The 27,172-nt window shown below is 38.1% G+C and overlaps 1 protein-coding gene across 2 annotated transcripts in view; it reads left to right on the top strand.

The window, feature by feature from the left end:
* Window positions 1-317: 317 nt before the first annotated feature.
* ANO5 (anoctamin 5) overlaps window positions 318-27,172 on the top strand; it is an 89,720-nt gene continuing 62,865 nt past the window's right edge. The window contains exons 1-3 of one of the 2 annotated variants that reach the window (XM_042959067.1): window positions 318-743; window positions 12,892-12,938; window positions 16,459-16,509. In XM_042959067.1, the coding sequence (XP_042815001.1) occupies window positions 704-743; window positions 12,892-12,938; window positions 16,459-16,509 (138 nt within the window). In that variant the 5' untranslated portion in view covers window positions 318-703. The remainder of the gene's footprint in view (window positions 744-12,891; window positions 12,939-16,458; window positions 16,510-27,172) is intronic. The other variant, XM_042959068.1, reaches the window with a different exon arrangement.

The following is a 27,172-nucleotide window of genomic DNA, read 5'->3' on the forward strand; positions in this document are numbered from 1 at the left end:
GGGAGGAGACAGCGGGGGAAGGCCAGCGGTCTCGGGCTTAGGACAGCCGGGTGGAATGGGACCAGCAAGACCTGTTGATGGGGCTGAGCGGCCGGGAGAGCCGGGAGGCGGCGGGCCCCGAGGAGGTGGCGGAGCCGGAGCCGGAGCGGGGGGTACCGGGCGGCTGGAGGGGAGAGGGGCGGGCGGGCTGGGAGCCCGCCGGGCCAGGGGGCGGGGAAAGGGCGGCCCCCGAGGGAGGGGTGGCGGCGGGTCTGGAGGGCGGGAGGGGCGGAGAGGGGCGGGGAGAGCAGGACCAGACCGACGGGGAGGGGCCGGCCGGGGAGAGCAAGAGTAGAAGCGAGGCTCGGCAGCAGGCGGGGAGCCAGGGCGCCCCGGGGTCCGGCACGCTCCGGGGAGGGTACTGGGAGGGCTCCCGGGAGCGCCACCGGGAGAGGAAGGTGAAGCGCAGGGCCAAGGTCACGAAGCAGGTCGAGAGTAAGTACCGGCTGGAGAAGAAGCCCAACCTCCTGCAGGAGCGGAGGCAGGCGGAGACCCAGAAGAACGTGGTCTTGAAGGGACGAGCGAAGCCTGTCCCTGCTGGTTGTCGGAGCAGCGACGACGGCCGCCCACCACCCGAATCAGCCTCTCCCCCAAACCTCGCCGCCAGTCGCAGTGGTCCTCGCTCTGCCACACCTCGGTCAGTGTCATTAACGAGCTGGCTCAGATGGGCGACCCAGACGTCCTGGAAATGGTGCAGGAGGAAGGTAGGAGCCGGCGGATTCGGTGGCGCGGGGGGAGGGCGGGCCTGGGCGCGCGGACGCCGCCACCACGGGCGCGGGGACCCCGGGGGACGTTGGCGGCCCTGCGGCCTGTTTCCTGGGGACGTTCTCGGGGTGGCGTGCTCTGCGCGAGACAGGGTCTGCAAGATGAACAGCCCCTCCCCAGCGGGTGGCTGGGTGACGGCGCGCTGTGTTTCCTCTGCTACTCGCGCGAGCCGGGGACCTGTGTCCTGTGACCCCAGAGGTTCTGAGGCCGCCCTCCTCGCTCCTGTGTGCGCCGCCGAGCGGTTGACTAATGCAGGGAGCGAGGCGAGCGCGCTGGCCGCGTGCGCTGAGGCGCTCGGGCCTCGGACTCCCACGGAGAGCCGCAGCTTGGGGTGCGTGACGGCGGTGCCATGGGTGGGGGAGCTGGCCCCTGAGTCCCTCTGCCTCTCTCCATTTGCCGATTACTGGCCAAGCTTTGAGATCCCTGTTAATTATGCGAGCGCCAGGCTCTAAGATCGATCAGCTTGGGATTCTGGTGCACCTGAGAACGCTGCTGTTTCACCAGCTTTCATGCAATCTTTAGTTCCGTGGAGAAATGTCTGTTCATTGTTTGCTAAGGCCGTTGCACAGACTTATGTTCTGTGGGTCTGTTTTGGTACAGAAATGTCTGTTCATTGTTTGCTAAGGCCGTTGCACAGACTTATGTTCTGTGGGTCTGTTTTGGTACACACATGTTCCTGAGAATGCACGTATGTTTCTGGGACTATCTCCAGGACTCTCAGCGATACTCAGTTCTCTCCGCGACACTCTGTTTTCATGTCTTGTGTGGTATTAGATTTAAACATGGCAACAGTGTTTTTAGGCGATAAAAGGTCTAAGTAGTCTTATGATCCAGTCTTGAGAGGCACTAGGAAATGCAACGCGTTACTGCATCCTCCTCTCTTTTCTAAACAGCTTTATTGAGGTATACACTTTAGATACCATGTCACCCGTTTAAAGTGTGCAATTCAGTGCCTTTTAGTGTATTTACAGAGTTTTGCAATCATCACCACGATGTAATTTTCATCACCATAAAATAGAAACCTTAGCAGTCACACCCCCATTGGCTACCCTTAGCTCTAGGCAGTTACTAATTTATTTACTCTGCAGATGTACCTATTCTGGAAACTTCCTGTAAACTGACTCCTACAATATGTGGTCTTTGGTAACTGTCTTCTTTCTCTTACCGTAACGTTTTTGAAGTTCATCCGTGTTGTAATTCGCATGCTTCCTTTTTATTGCCACCTAATACTCCATTGTTAACGATAAACCACATTTCATCCAGTCATCAATTGGGGGACATATGGGCTGTTGCCAGTTTTCACTACCACGAATAATGCTGCTCTGAACATCCACGTACAGATTTTTGTATGAACGGCTTTTCGTTTTTCTTGGGTATATCCCTAGGAATGGAATTACATAATCATATGGCAGCTTTATATTAAACACTTTTAGAAACTGCCAAACTGTTTTCCAAGTGTCTGTGGCATTTTATATCGCAACCAACAATATGTAAATGTTGCAGTGTCTCTACATCCTCGCTAACATTTGTTATTGTCTATCTTTTTTATTTATAGCCATCTAGTGGTTGGAAGTGGTATCTGTGTGGTTTTGACTTGCATTTTCCCAGTGATTTCCCAATCAAATATCTTTCCCACGGCTTATTGGCCATTCATATATCTTCTTTGGTGAAATACACATTTAAGTCCTTTGCTCATTTTAAAAGTTAAATTATTTGTCTTATTATTGCGTTGTAAGAGTTCTTTACATATTTCTGTATATATGATTTGCAAATATTTTCTCCCATTCTATGAGTTGTCTTTCCCTGTTCTTGATGGTGTCACTTAAAGCAATTCCCCCTTTCTTAAAAAACAATTGAAGGTAGAAGGAAATATGACTATTGAAAACTTTAAACTTTGCCTAATGGCTCTGCTAAATGACACAGTGAATTTATTTGTTAGTGAAAATGAGTGGTTCAGTGTACAAAGTGAAATGACTTTTAGGTGTCTAAAATTAAAACCCCTTTTCTATACTTAATGGTTTCCTCCGTTGCCGAGAATTACTTTTCAGTTGTAATTTCAATAATCTGAATGTCTTAACAGATTGTTTTCCACTTGAAACATTCAGTAATTCTTTATAATCAGTCCTTCTAAAGTAGAGTTATGAGAAGGTACAGAAATAGTATTTCTCATTGAGGGAAGAGAGGAGGGGAAAATGTGGAGTATGTAACTTTCTGTGCATAATGAAGAAAAAAAATCTACCAGTGCGGCATTACAGAGATTGACCATTACTCTCTTTCAGATATTAGAAGTGTGATCTAATTTAGCTGCAGGATAATTCTGCTTACTAGAATGTATAGTTAAATTAGTATAACTTCAGCTGTGAGGTCAGATTGCAGCTTGAGTCCATCTAAGGAAGATTAAAATTTTTTTTTTAATGTTTATTTATTTTTGACAGAGAGAGAGAGAGAGAGAGAGAGAGACAGAGCATGGGTGGGGGAGGGGCAGAGAGAGAGAGGGAGACACAGAATCCAAAGCAGGCTCCAGGCTCTGAGATGTCAGCACAAAGCCCGATGTGGGGCTTGAACCCACAGACTGTGAGATCATGACCTGGGCCGAAGTCGGACGCTCAACCGACTGAGCCACCCAAGTGCCCCTATCTCAGGAAGATTTTAGAACTTTTCCCAAGCTAATTTGTTTTCCCTTTACTTGGCAAAGACCTTTGTAACTTGTCTATATTCCCTCTTACTGTGATTGAAGCTTTGCCTCTGCTTTGGGCCTAGGTAGCGGAAAGGAGGTTGATATGGAACACCATGTATCTGATGGATGAGGGTGATGACCACATCCAGCCCACGTTCCCGTTCCCGATTTGTTCATAGATCCAGCATCCAAACAGGGGAGGAGCAGGGTACTGGTGAGAGTAAAGCCTGAGGCCACTCAGAGGACTCTTAGTTTTCCAAATGTTTTTTCAGTATGTCAGTTGTTTTGCTGTGTTGGTTTTACTGCCCGTTACTGAGACCTGTGTTATTACTGTAGTTGTATGAAAAGTGCATTAAAATGATGGTGTATTTTTAAAATATAATGTATTGTCCAATTGGCTTACATACAACACCCAATGCTCATCCCAACAGGTGCCCTCCTCCATGCCCATCACCCATTTTCCCCTCTTCCCCTCCCCCCATCCACCCTCAGTTTGTTCTCTGTATTTAAGAGTCTCTTGTGGTTTGTCTCCCTCCCTCTCTGTTCGTAACTAGTTTCCCTCCCCCACCCCCCACGGTCTTCTGTTAAGCTTCTCAAGATCCACAATATGAGTGAAAACTTATGATATCTGTCCTCTGACTGACTTATTTCACTCAGCATAATACCTTCCAGTTCCATTCATGTTGCTACCAATGGCAGGATTTCATTCTTTCTCATTGCCAAGTAGTATTCCATTGTATATATATACCACATCTTTATCCATTCATCAGTTGATGGACATTTAGGCTATTTCCATAATTTGGCTATTGTTGAAAGTGCTGCTGTAAACATTGGGGTACATGTGCCCCTATGAATCAGCACTCCTGTATCCCTTGGGTAAATGCCTAGTAGTGCTATTGCTGGGTCATAGGGTAGTTCTATTTTTAATTTTTTGAGGAACCTCCATACTGTTTTCCAGAGTGGGTGTACCAGTTTGCATTCCCACCAACAGTGCAAGAGGGTTCCTGTTTCTCCACATCCTCTCCAGAATCTATAGTCTCCTGATTTGTTCATTTTAGCCACTCTGACCGGTGTGAGGTGGTATCTCATTGTGGCTTTGATTTGTATTTCCCTGATGATGAGTGATGTTGAGCATCTTTTCTTGTGTCTATTAGCCATCTGGATGTCTTCTTTGGAAAAGTGTCTATTCATGTCTTCTGGAGGGGGTATTTTTTAACATCAGCAATCAAAGGGGTTTTCAGAAGCCATTCTAAATATCCTAAATATATGTTTCTTCCTGGAGTTTAATGATACAGTTACAAAAACTGAAGGGTTGGTTGAAGGAGGCTGAAAATGACTGGGTTCCATAGCATCCATTTTAAGGAGCTACTTTCAATTTCGTGTTTTAAAATATAAATGGATTTCTTTGAGTAAATTTACTGATACAGGTAAGCCTGGATCTTGCTTATTAATGTATTTCCTAAATCATCTTTGAAGGGTAAATAGGAGAAAGTTAAATGGCTGAGTTATGTGATGAGATTTTTTTTTCCCCAGAGAGAGAATGCTAACATTTTACCTTTTAGACGTAATAGTTAGCAAGGTATTCCTAGGATTTGTTAGGTTTTCTCAATTTATTTTCTTCAATATTGAACACATAAGCAATCTTTTCCAGTTAACTCTTTTCCCACTATCTAGTGATTTTTAAAAGGAAATTGTAAAGGCAAAGCGTAGCAGAATATTTAAATAATTATGTAAACAAACACTGCTAGTAAAATATCAGTGCTGAAGTTGAACTATTGACTGGTTGACATTGTAAGGAAGTCGTGATTTGAAATATTCATTCTTAGGCTGATTTATGACTCATTCAGCATGGGAAATGACACTTTAAGGGTCTAGCATTGGAAAAGGCACTTTTACAGTTGAAAGAAGTGTCTTGAATCTTTACAACTGCATTAAGCATTGTGTTTAACTAAACCACCCTTCCTTTGGGAATGTGGGTATTTATTTGATTGCATGTATTTTATTTTATGCTGTGGAAGGGGTGTAAACTGAGAAGATCATCTGGTAAATACAAGAGCTATTTTTGGGCTCAGGGTTTGTTGGAGTATATATTCTTAGCAACTTGCTTTCAGTTGAAAACTCAGAGCTCAGTCTTTGGGCTGCTTTACTTTTAGCTCGCATTTTATGATCTCCATAGCAATCAGTATTAAACCCTTCCTATCTCTGGCTTCTAGTGCTCAGAAAGAGTATAGTCATTTCCATGGGGCTTAGAGGATGCTGGAGGAATGACAAGAAGCCGTTAAAGTTGTTGGCTTCAAATCTTGCCTCCTCAGATACGTTTCTGTTTTGACAGAGGTTTGGTGATTATGTGTAGCGATGCCAGCCTCATACTCTGTGACCGAGTGTGACAGTTTGTCTATATCTCTGACATGTGCAAGCATCTGATTGTGCACGTGTGTGTCAGAGAGATAGAGTGAGCACTATGTGTGAAGGGGAGCATAGTGTGTGAGGAAATACATCTATTTTTTCTAAATCTTTCTGCTTTTCAGAAAGGGATAGAATTTACAAAGTGTGTCCCACCCTGGTCCTCCGCAGTGGGGGTGGGGAGGGAGGGCCCTTGCCCTCTCCTGAAGGGTGATATTCTTGGGCTGGGGACCCAGAGAGGGCTCCATTGAGGATAGTATGAAAGCAGGACGCTAACGTAGGAGGCTGATGAGGAGGTTTCTGGTCAACATTGAAAGGAAGGTGTCAGGAGTGATACAGTGTGAAAAAGAAACAGTAGTTAGCCAAGGAAGAAAACAGTTGTTAGTTCTAGGGAAAGAAGGCAGCAAGTTGAAAGGGAAGAAGGTAAGAAAGAACTAGTAAGGATAGGAGATAATATGGAGGAACTATTTTTTCCCTTTTCCACATTCTCAAATAAACACACTGCATCAAACTCCGATAGCAATTTGCAAATGTTCTTTCAATGCTACATGTTCTTTAAGCTACATGCAGGAAAAATAATTAGGGGAAGGAAGGGTTAGTGCTTACAGTTTTTCCAAAACCAGAATTATAAAATACTCTATAATCCTAGCTTGAGGCGTGCACATCTTCACCCCGTACTTGGAACAGTTCTTCAGCATAATGACTGGTTTTGTTCTCAAGAAAATAAAAGCCTCTCCTAAGTCAGCGTTCAAGTACCATACATTGAGAGATAAAGCGTGTATTCCTTAGAATCCTGTTCTTTATGTACTCATTATAAGACTTTGCAAGATTGGTTTTCTTCACATTCAACATTCCAATGAGATGGTTGCAACATTGTGCAGTTTTGAGTTGTAAATGTAGACAGTATTCATGGGTAAAACACTTTGATGATGGTACTGGACCATGTTTTATATTTTTCAAGTAATTTTTACTTCTGTTTATGGTCTTTTAGATGAGAAAGCCTGCACTCAGAAAAGTTGAGTAATATAGCTATTAGCCATAGTTTTGCTTTGCTTAAGATGACTATTAACTTTCTTTTAACAATTCTTTTTTTTTAATTTTTTAACATTTATTTATCTTTGAGAGAGAGAGAAAGGGAAAGAGAGACATAGTGCAAGCAGGGGAGGGGCAGAGAGAGGGAGACACAGACTCCAAAGCAGGTTCCAGGCTCTGAGCTGTCAGCACGGTCTGACGTGGGGCTCGAACTCATGAACTGCAAGATCATGACCTGAGCCAAAGTCAGACACTTAACCAACTGAGCCATCCAGGCACCCCACTATTCCAGTTTTTAATCGCAGATCCTGCAACAAAAAGATCTGAATACAAAATAAATTCTTTCATTTTTATTCTGACACTTTCAAATTTATCTCAAAGAATTTACGTTTAAAAAAATTCTAAAGTTTATTTATTTATTTTGAGAAAGAGAGAGAGAGAGAAAGAGAGATGCTTAACTGACTGAGCCCTCCCAGGTGCCCCTCAAAGAATTTAAGTTTTGAAAATTAACAATAGAATATATCCTAACAACAATAATATCATCAAAAATAACTAACATTGACTGACCTCAGTGCTGCATGAAGCATTTACATGAATTGTCTCATTGAAATGCTTGCACAAACCTGATGACATAGACATCAATGCCATTTATATGACACTTGAAAGCTTTCAATTTATGTCTTATTCTCCAGTTGCAAGGAAGGCTGGGAAATGTGTTTTTGTTTTTGTTTTGTTTTCGTTTTGTTTTGTGTTTTGGTTTTTTGCTGGAGCACATCACTTCACCTAATTAGGGTTTTGTTAGTAAAGAGGAAGGGGGAGAAAGGATACTTGAGGACAGCCAGTGGCAGCCTCTCCTGTATTTGCCCACCATTAGTAATCCTACCTATTTTTTTTACATAGGATCTTCCCAAATTGCTCAAGCCTAGGAGAGTTCTCACTCAGTCTTTGTCCCTCAACTTGCACATCTGAAATTTGACAGCAGTTTATTTCAAATGTTTACGCAGATATCAGTAATCCATGGACATTCCTTCACACGCACTGCCCCCACTGCAGTCCAGACAGCCAGATCTCCCTTGTGGTTCACTGCCACAGCCTCCTAATGTCTCTTTGCTCCATTCCCTCTTCCTTCCTTTCTTCTTTTGTTCCTATTTTTTTTCTAATGTTTATTTATTTTTGAGAGAGAGAGAGAGAGAGCGAGCCGGGAAGGGCGAGAAAGAGGGAGACAGAGGATCCGAAGCAGGCTGTGTTCAGTGAGCTCAGAGCCTGACACTGGGCCTGAACCCATGAACTGTGAGATCCTTTGTTGCTGAAATCAAGAGTTGGACACTTAACCTGCTGAGCCAACCAGGCACCCTCCTCCCTGCCCCCCCACCACTTCCCTTTTAACTCATTCTTCACTGAGGGACCAGTGCTTTTCATAAAATGTAAATGTAAAAATGACTTAAAAGCTTTTTTGTGGCTTGCTGTTTCATTTAGGAAAGAAAAAACAAAAACAAAAACGGGTATACAAAGTCTTCCACAAACTATCCCCCGCTCCATCCCTCTCCAACATCATGTCATGTCACTCTGCCATTTATCTTCTCATCTCTAGCTTGGCTTTCATTTCTTTGAACACCTCAAAACTGTTCCTGTCTTACAGCCTTTGTGTATTCTCACATGGATTGAGTGCCCTCAACTTTCAGATCTCAGTATATGTATTACTTGCCTCAGAGAGATTTTCTGATTTCTTCATATCTAAACTTCCTCACCCCCAGCTCTGTTTATAGCATTTATCTCAAGTTTTGGTCCGCTTCCACTACAGTACTGCAAACTTCTTAACAATAGAGAACCAATAAATGTTAACCATTATCACATTATTATCATTGTTATATTAATGATCAATATCAAGAACTGCAAAAGATCTGAGATTTTACTGTACTTGGTAGTTAACAGAATATCCTTTTACAGTTTCATGGATACTGGTAGAAGCCATAAGATACATAGATCAAAGACAAAGGACAGTGTATTACTCACAGCATTAACAGTAGCCACAGTGGCAGTATTTGTGCCCGTTTCTTGAACCCAAGTTGCCACAACTCAATGCAAAGAGGGCCAGATAATACCTGTGTGTGTGGTGGGTTGCAATACAGAAGAGCAATACAGGAGAGAACTTAAGGAACTTGAGTCTTTTATATTGGTCAGCAATTATGCCTTCCATTTGCTCTGGAGGAAGACATTACTCTGATATTCCTAGACTGTGTGCAAACCTGCCCTTTGCTACAGAAGGAGACTCAAGATCTTCCAAGGGTGTTCACTCAACCAAGATCCTTGAAAAGGCTTGCAGTCAGTGTCTCACTTGCAAGATGTACAGAAACGTGAGAGACCAAAGGAGAATTATCTCCAAACAGTAACTACCTTTAAGTATCGATTCCTAAGTAACATATTTTGGTTTTGCATAATTAACTTTATGTAAGTGAAATATTAAAGTTTCTTCTTGTTTTTGTTTTGTTTTTGGTAAATAATATTCTTTGGAGATTTATCCATATTTTTGCATGTAATTCAAATTCATTTAACTTTGTTGCTAAGTATAATATGTGGTATTATTATACTACATTGTATGTATCCATTTTACTGTTTGTGGATATTTGAGATGATTTCGGTTTCCTGGTTATTCCCAGCAATACTTTTATGAACACTCTTGTACATCCCCAGAATGCATGTATTTCTATTGTTTATATATAAGGTGGTACTTCTCGAACTTTTTTTTTTTTTTAATCTCAGGACTTCTCTATACTTTAAACAATTATTAAGAACCTCAAATAACTTTTATTTATATGAGTTATGGCTATTGTTATTTACCAATGATATCCACTTTTACCCCTTCCATTAAAAATAATACTGGGAGTTCTAGCCAAACTACTTGGGCAAGAAAAAGAAATAAAAGGCATCCTCATTGGAAAACAAGAATTAAATATCTTTATTAACAGATGATATGATCTTTTATGTAGGAAAACCTAAAAAGTCCAGTAAAAAAAAACCTTTAGAATCTATAAATGCATTCATTAAAGTAGAATATGAAGTCAGTACATGAAAACCAGTTGCATTTTTGCACACTAACAATGAACACTCTGAAAGGAAATTGAGAAAACAATTCTATTTATAGAATAAGAGACATATCTAGAAAAAGGTTGCTATGGCTAATGTCAAGCAAGTTACTGCCTGTGTTCTCTTCTAGGATTTTTATTGTTTCATGTCTCACATTTAGGTCTTTAATCTAGGAGTGCGCTTATTGTGATGAGCGCTGGGTGATGTATAGAACTGTTGAATTACTATATTGTACACCTGAAACTAATATAACACCGTAGGTTAACTAACTGGAATTAAGATAAAACTTAAAAATAAAGAATAAGATATTTAAAAATTAGCCAAGGATGTGAAAGACTTGTACAAGTAAAACTACAAAACATGGCTGAAAAAAAAATAAAAAAACAACATTTAAATGAAAACATACCCCATGTTTATAGATTGGAAGACTTAATACTGTTAAGATCTCCATACTACCCAAAGTGATGTATAGATTCAATGCAGTCTCTATCAAAATTCCAATGATGTTTTTTGCAGAAATAGAAAAAACCCATCCTAAAATTCATATGAACTCTTGAGGGACTGCTGAATAGACGATCAATCTTAAAACAGAAGAACCAAGCTGAGGACTTACACTTCCTGATTTCAAAACTTATTACAAAGCTGCAGTAATTGAAACCGTGGAGTACTGGAATGGAGACAGACATATAAACCAATGGAATAGAAGAGAGAGTCCAGAAATAAACCTTCACATATATGGTCAAGTGACTTCTTTACAAGGGCACCAAGACCATTCAATGGGGGAAAGGACAGTCTTTTCAACAAATGGTGCTGGGAAATTTGGATACCCACATGCCAAAAGAATGAAATCGGACCCTTACCTACCACCATATACAAAAATTAACTCAAAATGGATCAAAGACCTAAATGTAAGACTGAAACTATCAACTTCTTAGAAGAAAACACAGAGCAACAGGTTCATGATATTAGATTTGGCAGTGGTTCGTTGGATATGACACCAAATACACATGTAAAACAATAAAAGTAGACAAAATGACCTCATGAATATTTAAAAATGTACATCAAAAGCAACATAAACAGAGTTAAAAGGCAAACCACAGAATGGGATAAAATGTTTCCAAATCATATATGTGATCCAGCATATTTAGAGAACTCCCAAAACTCAACAATAAAAAAAAAATCTGATTAAAAAATGGGCAAGGGACTTGGATAGACATTTCTCTAAGAAGATATAAAAATGACCAATAAGAAGCTGAAAAGATGTTCAACAACATAATCATTGGGTAAATGCAAGTCAAAACTAAAATGACATACCACCTCAAACCCATTAAAATGGCTACGTCAAAAACCCCAAAACACCAAGAGTTGGTGGGGATGTGGAGTAATTGGAATCCTTGTACACTGTTGGTGAGAGTGTATAATGGTATAGCTGCTGTGGAAAACAATATGGCAGTGCCTCAGAAAATTAAAAATAGAATTACCAGATGGCCCAGCAATTCCACTTTTAGGTATATACCCCAAATAGTTGCAAGGAGGGTCTTGAAGAGATATTTTTATAGCCATATTGATAGCAGCATAATTCACAACAGCGAAAATGTGAAAGTAACCCAAGTGTTCATTAACATATGAATGGATAAATATAAAGTGGTATACATGTACAATAGAATATTATGCAGCCTTAAAAAGTAGGACATATGGTACAATACTGATGAACCTTGAAGACATTATGCTATGTGAAGTAAGCCACTCACACAATGACAAACACTGTATGATTCCACTTATATGAGGTACATAGAGGAGTCAAAAATTGTAGAGACAGAAAGTAGAATGGTGGTTGCCTCAGACTGGAGGAGAGGAGAATGAGGAGTTAATGAGTATTGTGCTTCAGCTTTATGAGACGTAAGAGTTCTGGAGATAGATGGTGGTGATGTTTGCTCAATATTATGACTGTATTTAATACCTTTCAACTGTGCACTTAAAAATGGTTAGGATGGTCAAGTTTATGTTATGTGTATTTTACCACAATAAAAAAAGTGGGGAAAGAACAGCAAAAAAGAAAGGAAGGAAGGAATAAAGAAAGAAAGGAAAAAAGAAAGGAAAAGAAAAAGCTATATGAATGGCAGGTTTATATTTTCTATATTTTCAGCATATGTTCTAACATTTCCTAAAATTACAATTACTGTGGATGGTCTTTTATTTCACTCCCACTGTGATTTTTTCCAAAGAAATGTTTTTATATGGGAAGTTTTTGACTGGAGAAATATTTCTCAGTGTTTTTCCATGTCGGAGGCAATGGAGAATAAGAATCTTCTATGTTTAACTTTTTGTAGTGTCAGAAACTTATTTGAAGATGTATTTTAGTCCAAATGACTCAACAGATAGCTATCACGGAGATACTTGTGTGTGAGGAAAGTAATTTGGCCTATTTAGAACTGGTAGTGCCTGTTTGTTAGTGCTTTCCTTGCAGACAGTTTGGTTCAGTTCCAAGAAAACATGCTGACAGAATATTAAATCTCACACAGTGAGAACTAAGATGTAACCATGGATATCCCTCTTGGATGTCTTCCTCTCTGCAGTTTCATGGCTATGGATTAATAACTGCATTTGTCAGGGTTAATTTTATTTCTTAGTGGGGGAGATTATATCCTACGCATCAGTATTTGCTTTTCCCCTATATCATAGACAGTTTTTGGTGCTGACTTCCACTGGCAGCTATTTTGAACAACTTAGCTCCAGGAAGGGCATCTAAGACCTTCCCGTATTTTTTCTTTGAACTTTGTGGTTTCATTTTAGAATTTCTATTTTCTCCTCATGCAGACTTTTAACCTATTCTGATCAATTGGCCATTCTGACATGTGTTTTTTTTTTTCTTTCTTTCTTATTTAATTTAGAGAGAATATCCAATAGAGAAGCAGAATATATTTTCGGAATGAATGAGGTAAGTCAAATGTATATGTATTAGTTTCCTATAAGTCAGCACAAAAAATTGAGACAAGGTTAGGAATGTACTTTGTATGAATACTTAGGTCTTTGTACTTCAGTTATTTACTCATACTCTATTAACTTTATTTTGTCTTCTGATGCATTCATGTTTTTGGTAAAGAAAACAAATTCCAAGTTTCATGCAGATTTAATATTCTATCTTCCTAGGTATGATAAGGGAGCAAATAGAAGTATGAATTTGTTTTGAGGCTCCCTGTGAACAAACTCAGATATGCTGAGTCTTCCTGTGCAAGAGAATAGTATTGGGCTCAAAACTTTGCTAGAGGATAATGCAGGGAGGATATGTGACAGTCTTTGATGTTACCATTACTAGTATGTGATGAGTACTTATTACTTCAAGTGACTCAACTCAACAAAATATATTAAATGAAATAATAAATAATAAAATTAAATACAACTTATAAAAATAAAAAAAATTCTCTTAACTAAAGGCCTAATTTAGTAAAAGTTACTAAAATTTTAGATTTCTTGTATACAGAGAGTAAGCATTCTAAAGATATTTTGGATCAAATAATCTTTCTGGTAGGGCTCCAGGTGACACAACACTAGTCACGGAAGTAGATTTCCTTGAATCAGGTTACAGGTGACCAGCTGGATAGAAAAAAATTCTTTAAAATTAGTTTTTTAGGAATGACCGAAATTCCCACCCTGGGAAACACAACCCACCAGAATAGGTTGGCTAGTCCTAGCTGACTGGATAGACTGGCTGGGTAAGCTGGTTGCTTAAGATTCCCAGAAGTTCTTGGATTCCTTTAAAACCTGTGACCAAAATGCTGAGAGAAATAGACTATGAGAACCAAGGGGGCAATGAAAATCATTTAGCCCAGTAATTTTTACAATGCAATTTGTAGACTGCCTGAATGACAATTATATTAAAAATTTCTTAAAAATGCAGACTCCTGGGCCCAACCTTATACACTTAATCTCATTGTTGGGGAATAAGGTTATGGAGTCATGATTTAAAAATAACACCCCAGGTGATTTTTATTGCTCCTAAAGTTTGAAACCCACTGTCATAACGCAGAATCTCCACACTAGAGTGATGTAATGTGGTACAGAGTATGTATTCATTAAATGAATAAGTGGATCAAGGTAACTGTGTAAAAAACAATGTGAAAAATTCAAGTTTGTATGTCTTTGGAGTAGACGGAAGAAAGTTATTGTGTGAGATTGATTGGTTCAGTTTAAATGATAAAACGTTGTCATTTTCATTTTGTTCACATTGACATAATAGTAATATACTCCTCACAGATCTCTATATGTATTGCTCAAGTTAACTTCAACTACGGTTCATATTCTTTGCTTCTCTATGTGTCTTTCATATTTATATATACTCTAAACTTCTATAAGAGAAAAACAATTTCATCAAGTCATATTTGTTCTATTCCCTAACCCTTTGCACGTTTTTTAAAATGTTTATTTATTTTCGAGACAGAGCGAGTAAGTAGGGGAGGGTCAGAGAGAGAAGGAGACACAGAATCCAAAGCAGGCTCCAGGCTCTGAGCTGTCAGCACAGAACCCGATGTGGGGCTCAAACTCATGAGCCACGAGATTATGACTTGAGCTGAAACCGGACGCTTAACCAACTGAGCCACCTGGGTGTCCTTCCCTTTGCACATTTAAAAAGCAATGATATTGCTTCCATGCCTTCAACCTTGGATAGGTCTTCATTTGAAACAATTTTGCTTAAATTTTTAAGGCTTTACGTTTGGCTTGACACACTGAGAAATATATTCAATTAACTTTAAGTTACAGTATTTTAGAAATACCATATGTTTTAATTTTTAGTTCTGATTCTATATAAACTTTACTTTTGTTGGAAAGCAACAAGTGAAAGGGGAATTGATTCAATTTTAGGAGAATTTATTTTTAAGAGAGAGAGAGAGACAGAGTGCAGGTGAGGGAGGGCAGAGAGAGAGGGAGACACAGAATCTGAAGCAGGACCCAGGCTCTGAACTGTCGGCACAGAGCCTGATGGCGGGGCTCAAGCTCACAAACTGCAAGATCATGACCTGAGCCTGAGTCGGAAGCTTAACTGACTGAGCCACTCAGGCGCCCAAAACTTTTTGAAGAAAAACATAGGAGAAAACCTTTGGAAAGTAGGTCTTAGTGAAGAGTTATTAGACATGACACAAAAGCATGATCCATAAAAGAAAAATTGATAAATTGGACTTTTTAAAATTTAAGAACTTTTGATCTATGAAAGATCCTGTTAAGAGGAGCAGACAAGCTATAGACCTGGAGAAAATATTTGCACATCCTATATCTGTGGCATTATAAAGAAACAGCAAGGGAAGCCTGGGTGGTTCAGTCAGCTGGACGTCCAACTTCAGCTCAGGTCATGATCTCACAGCTTGTGAGTTTGCGCCCCACGTTGGGCTCTGTGCCGACAGCTCAGAGCCTGGGTCCTGCTTTGGATTCTGTGTCTCCCTCTCTCTCTGCCCACCTTCCCTCCCCTCCCCCACCCATTCATGCTCTGTCTCTCTCTCCTTCAAAAATAAATGAACATTAAAAGAAATTAAAAAAATAAACAGCAAAACCCAGTTATTTTTCAAAACTATGTCGATAGTACTTTATATCTCCTGTTTTCAGAACTGGTCTGCCCAACATCACCTGGGCATAAATGAGATGCTGTTTGTGATTTTCCAAGAGCCAGGTAAATGAATTCTCAGTCTAGACATGAGTTTCAGGTCATTTTTGCTGGCTACTGCCTCTCCAGGCCACCCTGCTCTACCAATCACTAGAGACTGCTGAGAAGTGATGGGGAGCGGTCTCAGGAGCACGTGCTGTGGTGTGCAATCTGTCATGGAACATGAGGATTTAAAATCCACCATATGCCAAGGGAGGCATCGCTATTGCTTTAATTACAGGTGTTTTGTGTGTCTTTATATCCATGCATGGCTTTTCTCTTGGGTTGTAAGTACAGATCCTTAGAAATTCTGGTGTTGCGTTTCCTAAAGTATTCACTTTAATAATTCCAAACAAATGCTGAAAGGCCTAAAATAGCCAATTGATTCTACCTTTCATTGTGGTCCTGTTCAGGGCTCCGTATCATTAAAACAGTGGTGTACCTTGTTATTTCTCTGTATGTAGTAGTTCTTAACCATTTCTTGCATCTCAGATTTTTTTTTTATGATTTGATAAAACTACCTCCAAAAGTTTCATTCTCTCTCAGGCTGTCTCTCTCCATACACACACGCACGCACACACACACACACACATACACACACACACACACACACACACATATGCAAGCACACGTGAACATGAACACACATGCACATGTATACACATATATACCCACAGTTTTGCATTCACTTTCAAGTGTTTTATAAGTCCTCTGAATTGCAGGTTTAGTATTTGTATATTGAGAACCTATTTTTGTTGTTGAAAGTTATATGCTCCCCACTTGCATTATTATTAATGGCATTATATCTTCCCCATGGTACTGTTAGCAGTCCCTGAGCAGCAGAGAGACCAGCTTTCTCATCAGTGAAGAACCAGCGGTAAGCATCAATGGGTACTATACTTTCTTGCATGGACACAAATGGGGTATTATTTTGTAGTCAAAGATGGAGATGCTCTGTTTCCCAGGTTACAGTTATTTTTCAGGTCCTCATATATGAAATTTGAGGGTCAATTACTTTGGAAAAAAACCAGTTTCTTATGGGGAAAAAAAGTAACATAAAACATATTAATGAGAATGACAAAGCATGGCCATTTGCTTGCATTTTAATTTCTCAGTCTTACAAATGAGGAAAAAATGAAGGGTCTGAGAGGTTTAATGACTTGATTAAAATTATCCATATCTTTAAGAGGCAGATCCTGGGCTAGAACTTGAGTTTCTGAATTCTAGTTCAGTATTCTCTCTTCATACCTCATTTCTTTTACCTGTAAGTACATGCCTAAGAATAATCATGAAGTATAGTTTATTTAAAAATCAAATTTGAATATCAACTAAGAGGTCAGTAAAGGGATTTAAAATTTTTCACTAATTTCTTAGCAAAAAAAAAAAAGATGCTGTTTGGGAACATGGGAAAATAGAGTTATATTCTTACGCTGACAATTTTAACATAGGTGATATTTTGCTTTTTGCTAGCATACTGATCTTTAATCTTTCAGAATGAAGGTTGTGGGCTGACCAATTGAAATAATTGAAACTTTGTTAGGTTTTCTTTTTTTTGATCATGTGAAACATATGATGTCAAAGTTTAAAACATTAAAAGGTGTCCTTTACTTTTCCGTGTGTGTGTGTGTGTGTGTGTGTGTGTGTGTGTGTGTGTGGTATGTGTATAAAGATACATGTGTAAATTTATATTCCTCCTGCTTGTTTACACTAAAGGCATCATACTATATGTACTGGTCTTTTCCTTGGTTTTCAGGATTTAAAAACATAACCCAGAGTTCATGCGATATTGTACATAGATTTTATTCCCATTCATTTGTATGTTGCATAATATTATATTCTGGGTGTTTAGCATGGTGTACTCATTCAGTCCCTTTATTGATGTATATTTGAGTTGTTTTTAATCTTTTGTTATTACAAATATTGTTATCATATATACCTAGGGAATCAGTCTAACAATATTTTGGCCAGTGCTATCTTTATAGCTAGGATTTCAGTATTAAAGAATAAATACATATGTTATTTTGCCATAGATAGCCAAATTCCCCTCTGTTTTGCATTTCTAACAAGTGTAGGAGAATTCCTATTTGCCTACAGCCTCATCAACAGCATGTTGTCTTGAGTTTAAATTTTTGCCCATCTGATAGTAAGATAGCTAGTGGCTGTTGGGAGCTCTTTCAGTTTGCCATGTATCTTAGTGTGGTTTAAATTTGTATTTCTCTCAATGAGTGAGATATTCACCTTTTCCTATGTTGGTGGTCATTTTAATTTATTTTTCTGGATAAATCTGTTTATTTATCGTATCTATTTTCTTGTCAAACTGTTAGTTTTTTTTTTCCTTTTGTTTTTTTGGAGATGTTTACATATTTATTGTTATCCCCTTGCCTGAGATATGAGTTGCAAATACTTTCCCAATTATGTCATATGCTAGTAATTAAAATTTGAGATTCCAAATGATTTTAAAGTGATTTATGATATTTCTTTTTTTATGATGACATTGTCTTTGGTTAAGCAATAAGTTGTTAAAATTAAACAGTAAGCTTCTTTTTTTTTTTTTTTAAGTTTTATTTATTTTTGGGACAGAGAGAGACAGAGCATGAATGGGGGAGGGTCAGAGAGAGAAGGAGACACAGAATCTGAAACAGGCTCCAGGCTCCGAGCTGTCAGCACAGAGCCCGACGCGGGGCTCGAACTCACGGACCGCGAGATCATGACCTGAGCCGAAGTCGGCCGCTCAACCGACTGAGCCACCCAGGCGCCCCAACTTCTTTCTTAAATCAACTTTTTATTTTAGCACTGCAAGGTGCTCTCAGCTCATTTTATACTTTCCCTGCATCAGTCCTGGAATCAACTATTTCTCCAGGGAAATTTTTCTTTTAATGTCACAGATATATCACAAAAGAACAATTTGTTTCAATCAGGGTCCTATTGGCCATTTTCAGAGTAGGATAGTTTGGGGAGAGCTTAATGAAAAACTTATAAATATGGGGTGCTGAAGAATCCTGCTACATATACATCTAGTAACCATGAGTCTGTTGTCATCTATAGAACTGAGGGAATAGAAAGAGAGCATCATGTATTGAAGACCTTGAGAGGCTCAATGACCTTCAGTGGAGGGATACAGCCTTCCTGAATCTGGCCTCCAGAAGGAAGTCACTCACTCTCTTCCTTCTCTCTAATCATATTTGGGAAACTAGAGGTCTGGGGAGCTCTTTCATATCTATACCAGCCATCCTCACAAGAAAAAGCCAGGTAGAGAGCTAAAGAGAGCATCTCCTGGGATGAACCAAAAATATCCAGCAGAGTACATGTTTTCTTTTACACTATTAATGATTCTATAAATATAGAAGACTTAACATAATTTTACATTTTACTTGAAATAAAGTGGTCAACAGTGGATTTGGTTGAGTGGCTAGCTAAGAGGCTAGCTGAATTGCTAGAAGATACTAGAAGGACCCTAAAGCCATTAAATAGGAAAATTCAGAAATTCAGAAAAATTGGAAAAGCCATACCTAATAAAACTTGTCCCAAAGCAAATACCATCTGTGCTTGGGGGTATAATTTAATAAGTATTCAGAGTTTAATGAGGGATGGATAGAATTAGAAAGTCACACTAGGGGCATGCTTTAGAAACAGTATACATGCCATTCAGAGGTTCTGAAGGGGTCTGGGTCTTTAACCTCAGGAATGATATTACAGATATTTAACAACTTATGTGGCACAGAAGCTACCTTTGAATAAATGGACCAGAACCAGTCAGTATAAATATGGCATAATATTTATAATTAGTCAATGTATATATTTAGATATGGTTACTCCAGGGCTCAGACATTTAATTTGCTATCCTGGCTTTAAATACCATTGATACACTGTAAACTCTCAAATTTAAGTTTCTCAATAGACATCTCTCCTGAACTTAAGACTGAAATATCCAAGTGCTTTCCCATCATATGCACTTGGATGTCAAAAGATGTTTCAAGATTACTGTGTCTGAAATGTAATTTTTTTCTTTCTCATAAAAAAAAAATCTCCCTGGTGAAGTGTTTCATATTCCAGCTCCACACAGTCCAACCTTCTAGTCGTTCAAGCCAAACACTTTTTAAAAAACTATTATCTTTATTTTTATACATTACAATGTATACATTTTATACAACGAAATGCACTATTTTATAAAATGTATACATTTTATACAATGAAATGCACTATTTTAAGTGTATGGTTTGACAAGTTTTAACAAACCACAACAGTCAAGATACAGATTTCTATTACCTGCTGTTTCACCTCTGTTCTGGGCAACCAATGATTTGTTTTTTATTTGTTTCTAAGTAGTATGTGAATGGAATCAGACTCTATAGGCTATTTTGTGTCTGACTTCTTTTGTTTAGCATAATGTTGCTGAGATGCATCCAGAGCTTAAATGATACTGATATATTGAATCTTGTTGAACATATCTATAGTTTTTTTCTTTGATTTATTTTGTTTTATTGCTAAATAGTATTCCAATGTATGGATATGCCAAAATTTGTTTATCGATTCACCTGTTGATGGATATTTATGTTGTTTTCTGATTGGGGACCATTATAAGTAAAGCTGTTATGAACATACATGTAAGACATAATATAGTTTGAATAGATGTATATTTTAATTAATCTTGGTTAATTTGCTAAGAGTAAAATTTCTGGATCATATGAAAGCGTATGTATAACCTTATGTGAGACGACTGAACTATTTTGGAGAGTGGTTCTACCATTTTTCTTTCCTACCAGTAATGTATGAGAGTTCTACTTCTCTCTACCCTCACTGGAACCCTCTCCACCCTCAAATTTAGTAATCTAATGGAAGGTAGTGGTATCCCGTGATTTCAATCCTCATTTCCCTGATAAATGATGACATTACACATCCTTTCTTGGGCTTGTTGGCCATTCATATATCTTCTTCTGTAAACTATCTGTTCAAATCTTTGTGTATTTTTAAAAGTCAAGGTCTGAATGTGAGACCCTTGTCAGCTGTTTTCATTGCAAATATTTTCTCCCAGTCTGTGACTTTACTTTTCATTTACTTAAAAATATCTTAACATATTTTAAATTCTATTATGTTTGGTAAAAACTTCCAAAGTTTTTCTCAGAAAAAACCCCCAAAACTAAAAGCAAAACTAAAAACAAAGAAAATGACTAAATGAGAGTGAACAGTGACATTATTTATCCCATTACTGTAGAAGGGAGTGTCTACTCCTTAGTGAAACTGACTGAGAAATTCAGACATTGAAATTTTGATTTTTTCCTGGCCATGTAAGACTGTCATCTTTTGTCGTTTTTCCTAGTGTTCTCATAAATTGGATTCTCTTTCTATGTGCAAATATCCATTTCGTTAAATTTTTTGCTGCATAACTAGTTGTTTCTCTATGATTTCTATGTGCCTGGTCTTCAAGGAACAGTCTTAAAGCTTGGTGTTTCACTGTACATCCTTAAGGTCCACTGCAGGTATTTACAAATATTTCTGTGTCTGATTAATCCATCTGCTACTTTAAACTAGAAAAATAGGAAAGTTTTACATGGCTGTTTTTGTTTATTTTGAAGCTATAGTTTAAACATAGGAATATGTAGACCACAGAGGCTGGGAATACGACACGCACTCCAAGCAATCTTATCCAGATGTGGTTACGTATAACTGGGGATTTTCCAAATTAACTTCCATTTACTAAATTGAAACTTACATCTAGAATATTAAAATGTAATAGAAGCTCAACATTCATTGAAGATTGAGACAAACATATTTTTCAAGAAGGAGTATTTTAGCAGTGTCTTAAGAAATTGCTGGTAGTTGACTTTTATTGTTTTTATTATTTTATGGTTGCTGGCTTCAAGGTTGCACAGCACTTACTAGCAAGCCTTTTGTGTACTTAGCCAGTTGTATGTCTTTAGTACCTTTTGCTGATAATTAACAGGATCTACCTGATAACATTAAAGATACGAGTACACAGTATTTGGCACAAAGAAATCAAGATATGCTAGCTACTGCTTAATTGCTGTGGTTTTGTTTAAATTTAGGACTTCTGTAGGGTCCACTCAGTAAGTAAGTTTTACAGTTTGTAGATTGAGTATGTACATCCTTAACATCGAGGGTTAATGTAGTTTTTAATGTGAAATCGAAGTCTCAAGAGCAACTGGACTTTTTCTTGCTTAGAAATTCACAGCATTGAATGGCTTGTGGTATTACAACTCCATGAATTATATTGATTTTCATTCTCTTACAATATATATTCTAGAAATGTCTATGATATTGGATTCCCGCCCCCCCCCCCACACCCCACCCTGCTGTCTCACCAATGATCTAGTAGCTGAGACGGGAGCTGGAGCCAGCAATCTCAGAAGTGCTGCCCTCTCTAGCACACTAAGTAGTGTGCATATTGGTCAGTGGCTGGTCTGTTGATGATATTCAAAAATGGCCAAGGAGGAGTACGAGAAGAAAGAAATACATAAAGAGGACTACAGATGTGTGATACAAATTATGTATAATGAGAGGAAGATGCTATTGACACCCCCTACTATGTGGCATAATAATATAGGTGATCAACTCTCTTCCTAGAGAAAGGACTCTAAAGTGTCTTCTTACAAATAATTAAAAAAAATTTTTAATGTTTATTTAGTTTTGACAGAGAGAGACAGAGTATGAGTGGGGGAGGGGCAGAGAGAGAGGGAGACAGAATCTGAAGCAGGCTCCAGGCTCTGAGCTGTCAGCACAGAGCCTGACATGGGGCTCGAACTCACAGACCATGAGATCATGACCTGAGCCGAAGTTGGATGCTCAACTGACTGAACCACTCAGGCGCCCCAAAATTAGTTTACATTTAATGAATTGAAATTACATGGAGAAAACTGTTTTTATGAAAAGTTTATAATATATGAAAATTTATTTTAATATTGTAGTATTATGAAAAAGGCAAGAAAATGTATATTAAAATTAATGATTTACTATACTAAAAAATTCAGTCAGTGCTTAGAGAAAACCAGAAATAAATACAGCAAATAGTTACTAAGATAACAAGGAAATAGCAATGATTATAAAAATACCTATTCATTACTTTCAGAGTTGCCCACATTTTATTTATGTTTATTTATTTATTTATTTATGTTATTTTTTTTTAATTTATTTTGAGAGAGAGAGAGAGAGAGAGAGAGTGCAAGAAGGGGCAAAGACAGTGAGAGAGAGAATCCCAAGCAGCCTCGGCACAATTAGTACCGAACCCAATGCGAGGCTTGAACTCATGAACTGTTGAGACCATGACCTGAGCTAAAACTGAGTTGGCTGCTTAACTGACTGAGCCACCCAGGCACCCCAGGTGTTATCCATATTTTAATAAAAAGCAAACAATTTAGCACGTGATGGAAATATTTAGTAAAGCTGTTCTATAATTTTAGTCGGTAGAGTGTTAATTTTATCTTTTTGTAATCAATCCTTTGGTGGTTTATTGATCTTTTAACATGTTTAAAATCAAGTTTAAAAAATATTAAATATTGAGTCAGTATGTTTCACGACCAGCTGCTGGTGTTGATCCCATTGGTTTTTTTGTTTTTCAAATATTTTTTTAAAGTTTATTTATCGAGGACGGGGAGGGACAGAGAAGAGAGAGACGATCAGTTCTGCATATTGTCAGTGCAGAGCCCAATGCAGGGCTCGGACTCACAAACTGGGAAATCATGACCTGAGCTGAAACCAAGAGTCAGACACTTAACCAACTGAGCCACCCAGGCACCCTGCTCCCATTGGCTTTTATATCATGAAGATATCATATGATTTTGGAAAGCTGCAAACTAACTTGATATTAGATGTATTGATTACAGAAGGCTTTTTAGCACTCATCTAAGTAACTTTTTAACCCTGCACTCTTAATAGCTCTTGAATATATGGCATCTAGTTAATTCATGACCCTATGGCCAACTTATTCTTTAGGCACAGTAAGCACAGTGCCTTCTAGGAACCAGGATACTTTTTGAAGCCCATGGAAATGTTTTAATTTTACTTTCTTTTAAAATCAAAATTAAAGAAACAAAAAAAAAAAAACCACCCCATAAGTATAATAGTCTGTGTGTGTATGAATATATATATATTCATTTATTTCTTTTTAAATTGATAAAAACAATTTAATGGAGAAAGGAGCACACAGAAAGCAAATAGGCCAGACAGAACCCATGAAAGTCATAATGTGGACCTTCTTGGCCCCTTAGTGTATAACTCTTTCCTTTCCCTTAATGATTCTGTAATGAACTAAGGAAAAAACATCTGAGAATAACAGTAACTTGTGGACCTCATGAAAGATTCCAAGAAAATCAAAGTGCTAAGATGAAAAATTTCAGCCCAGGAGAAAAATACAGTGTAAAATACACTTTAGCAGTGACCAACATCCATCTTGTGTCTGTTTGCTCTAAGCAACAGCAGTATTAACTCGTCTATGCAGAGTAGGTTCTCAGGTAATGGAGCAGGATTTTTCATCCAGTAGTCACCGCTGCTTAGGGCTCTAGCTTATTTTTTTTTTTAATTTTTTTTTTTTAACGTTTATTTATTTTTGAGACAGAGAGAGACAGAGCATGAACAGGGGAGGGGCAGAGAGAGAGGGAGACACAGAATCCGAAACAGGCTCCAGGCTCTGAGCTGTCAGCACAGAAGGGCTCTAGCTTATTTTATGAAAACAACAGGTTCAGCAAAACTTTCCATGACAGGAACTAAAACTTTTAATTGATAATTTTATTAGGTTATTTATCATTTCATTATAGTATAAAATACACACAGTACTTGCCTTTTTGTGGCATTATTTGGTTTTCTTTCAAATATTATTGATTTTCCCAGATGTTTTTCGGTACTTGCCTTGGTGTCTTAAAAATAATGGTCACCGTAACTGAAGATTGAAGACAGCTTAGCATATAACTGAATGAGCTCCCCTTTCCTTCCCCCAGTATTTTGGGAGGCTGTCAAATATTGTCTGCTATTAGGTGAACCTTCTATACCATACAGTATAATTGTAGTAATTTTAGTAGTAATTTTCTTCTCCTGATATATATGGGCATACTTAACTGATTACATATTTTACTTTACATTTCCCTTTTTCTCATGTTTTCCTTCATTATTTTTTTCTCTCTCCTTTCTTCCTCAATTCAGTTCCACTTAACGTTATGGTATAAAGAACTTAGGGAAATTTACTTTGAAGTCTCTTTTATTCCCCTTTCCTTTATTCTTCATTGTTTTCTTCCTATATTCGTTCTTCTTTCCTTCTTGCCAGCTTCTCCCACCCTGCAACTGTAAATATCTCACACACACACACACACACACACACACACACACACACCTGAGTAATCATACTGAAGATTTGTGTCTTTGTGTGTATGTTTTTTGGAAATCTTTTCTTTACTCTGGCAGGATTTGCTAACTTTCTGTTGATTGTTTCACAGTCTGCAAAGCGATTCAATTTGTTCCTGAAGCGACGTCTTTTGGTAAAAAAGCGCTGAATGCTGCTGCTTACGCTTTGGATGGCTGCAGTAGTAGCCCCAGTCCTTTTTATTCCAGTGTATACTATTGATTTGTGGGGACTTTGTCACTGATTCCCAGTCTCCAGGCAATTGAGATTTTAGAATGGTGATTCTTAATTCTGTTTGGATCTGATTAAAGCTGTAGATGCTCTTTCTAAAAAATGTATATGTGTGTCTATCTATATACATATAATTTATATATATTATATATATTTGCTGTGTATACATATATATATTACATATATGTAATGTATATATTTCATATATAATATATTTTTTATATTTGCATATAAACACACATATATATTGCATACATATACACACATATACAGACAATTTACCTACAGTTTTAGAATTTATGAACTCCTAGTGGGAATCCTGGACTATGAATCTCAGAATAACTACCTCATTCAAAGAAAATCCACCCAGATGTTCACCTATTATACACTGGAATTTCTAAGAGCAAATCAAATATAAACACAGACACATACACACATAGCAAAATGTTATCTTTATGCCATGCCTTGAGCAAAACAAAAGAATGATGTTTTTTAATAGCCTTCAGTTATATGTAACAGAGTTATCAAGTTTTTCTCCCCTCATTTGCTTCAATCAGTTTTTTGTTAACAGTACTAAGACAGGTACGTCATGGTGATCTACAAGGTTACCAGTGATTTCTCCATCTGTTTTAAAATGTTTGTTTATTTTTGAGAGGGAGAGAGAATGGGGTAGGGGCGGAGAGGGTGGGGGAAAGAATTTAGGAAGTGGGCTCTGAGCCGACAGCAGAGAGCCTGATGTGGGGCTCAAACTCATGAACCATGGGATCATGACCTGAGCTGAAGTTGGATACTTAACCGACTGAGCCACCCAGGCAAGCCAATTTCTCCATTTTAAGCAATTTACTCTTTATATTAGGACACAGCATAATGAGAGAAGTTTGGGTTTTCCTAGGTAGCATCCGGCTTTCAGTGACTGAACACTGAGAAAACTAATTGTTTTGGGGGTTACTTTGTTTACTTTCTAAGAGTCAAATACTCTGCGTGTGATTTTTTGGTGACTTCAATGTGCATGACTTCTCTCATCAGAACTTCTCTTTGTGAACTTAGATTTAGCTTGCCCAAACAATAAAAACACTTGTAAATGTATATTGTTTTAAAAATAATCTCTCCCAGGGGCACCTGGATGCCACAGTGGATGGAACATGCAACTCTTGATCTCTGGGCTGTGAGCCTACTTAAAAAACCATGCAAATTTTGGCTGTCACAGATTTTGCTTTGAGAGCAAAAGGATTATTAGAATTTTTACCTCTAATTTTTTGCTTTGATTATATTTAGTCTAATTAGTCTTTTATTTCCTGCCCCAAGTCCATGAGTTTTGGTGAATTTCATAAACTATGTTAATATTATGATGATTTACAAGAGCTCAAATGACTTTTTAAATTTTGTTTCCTTTTTCTTTTTGTAGTGAGTTGTAAATCAAGGGGTAACAGGAAAATAGTTTGAGTTTTCTCAGGTTCTTTTACTTTGTTTTAGGCAAAAGGAGATGATTATGCATCTTTTGGTTAGATGCAGAGAACTCAGACATAGTATTTGAATTACTATTTTCTATATTTACTCTCTAGACTCCCTGGATGTGTTTTGTTTTTTTGCTCATTTTCCCACTCGTTTCTTTCTGTGCATTAGGAGCTACTTCTTCCTGAAACATATCAGCTATGCCTTCACATAGATAAAATACAGTTCTATTTTTCATAGAACACACTTCAAACATGAGATTTTTGTTTTATTATACATGACTGTTGTACATCCATTCTTTTTTAGGGGAGGTCTCCCTGGCTTGAGTTGGGTGAAAAACAGCATAGAATACCATAACAGTAACTCATAAATTAACACAAGTAGCAGTACAAAAACAAAACATCCCGTTCTCCATTCACAGGTTAGCTGAAGCAATTGGAAAGTTGCCAGGGTTAGGTTATAACTGCGCCACAGGGTTAGAGAGATCACTAACATCCACTACATCATCTGT

This window comes from Panthera tigris, chromosome D1, assembly GCF_018350195.1.
Source record: "Panthera tigris isolate Pti1 chromosome D1, P.tigris_Pti1_mat1.1, whole genome shotgun sequence".
In the NCBI taxonomy this organism is placed as follows: Eukaryota; Metazoa; Chordata; class Mammalia; order Carnivora; family Felidae; genus Panthera; species Panthera tigris.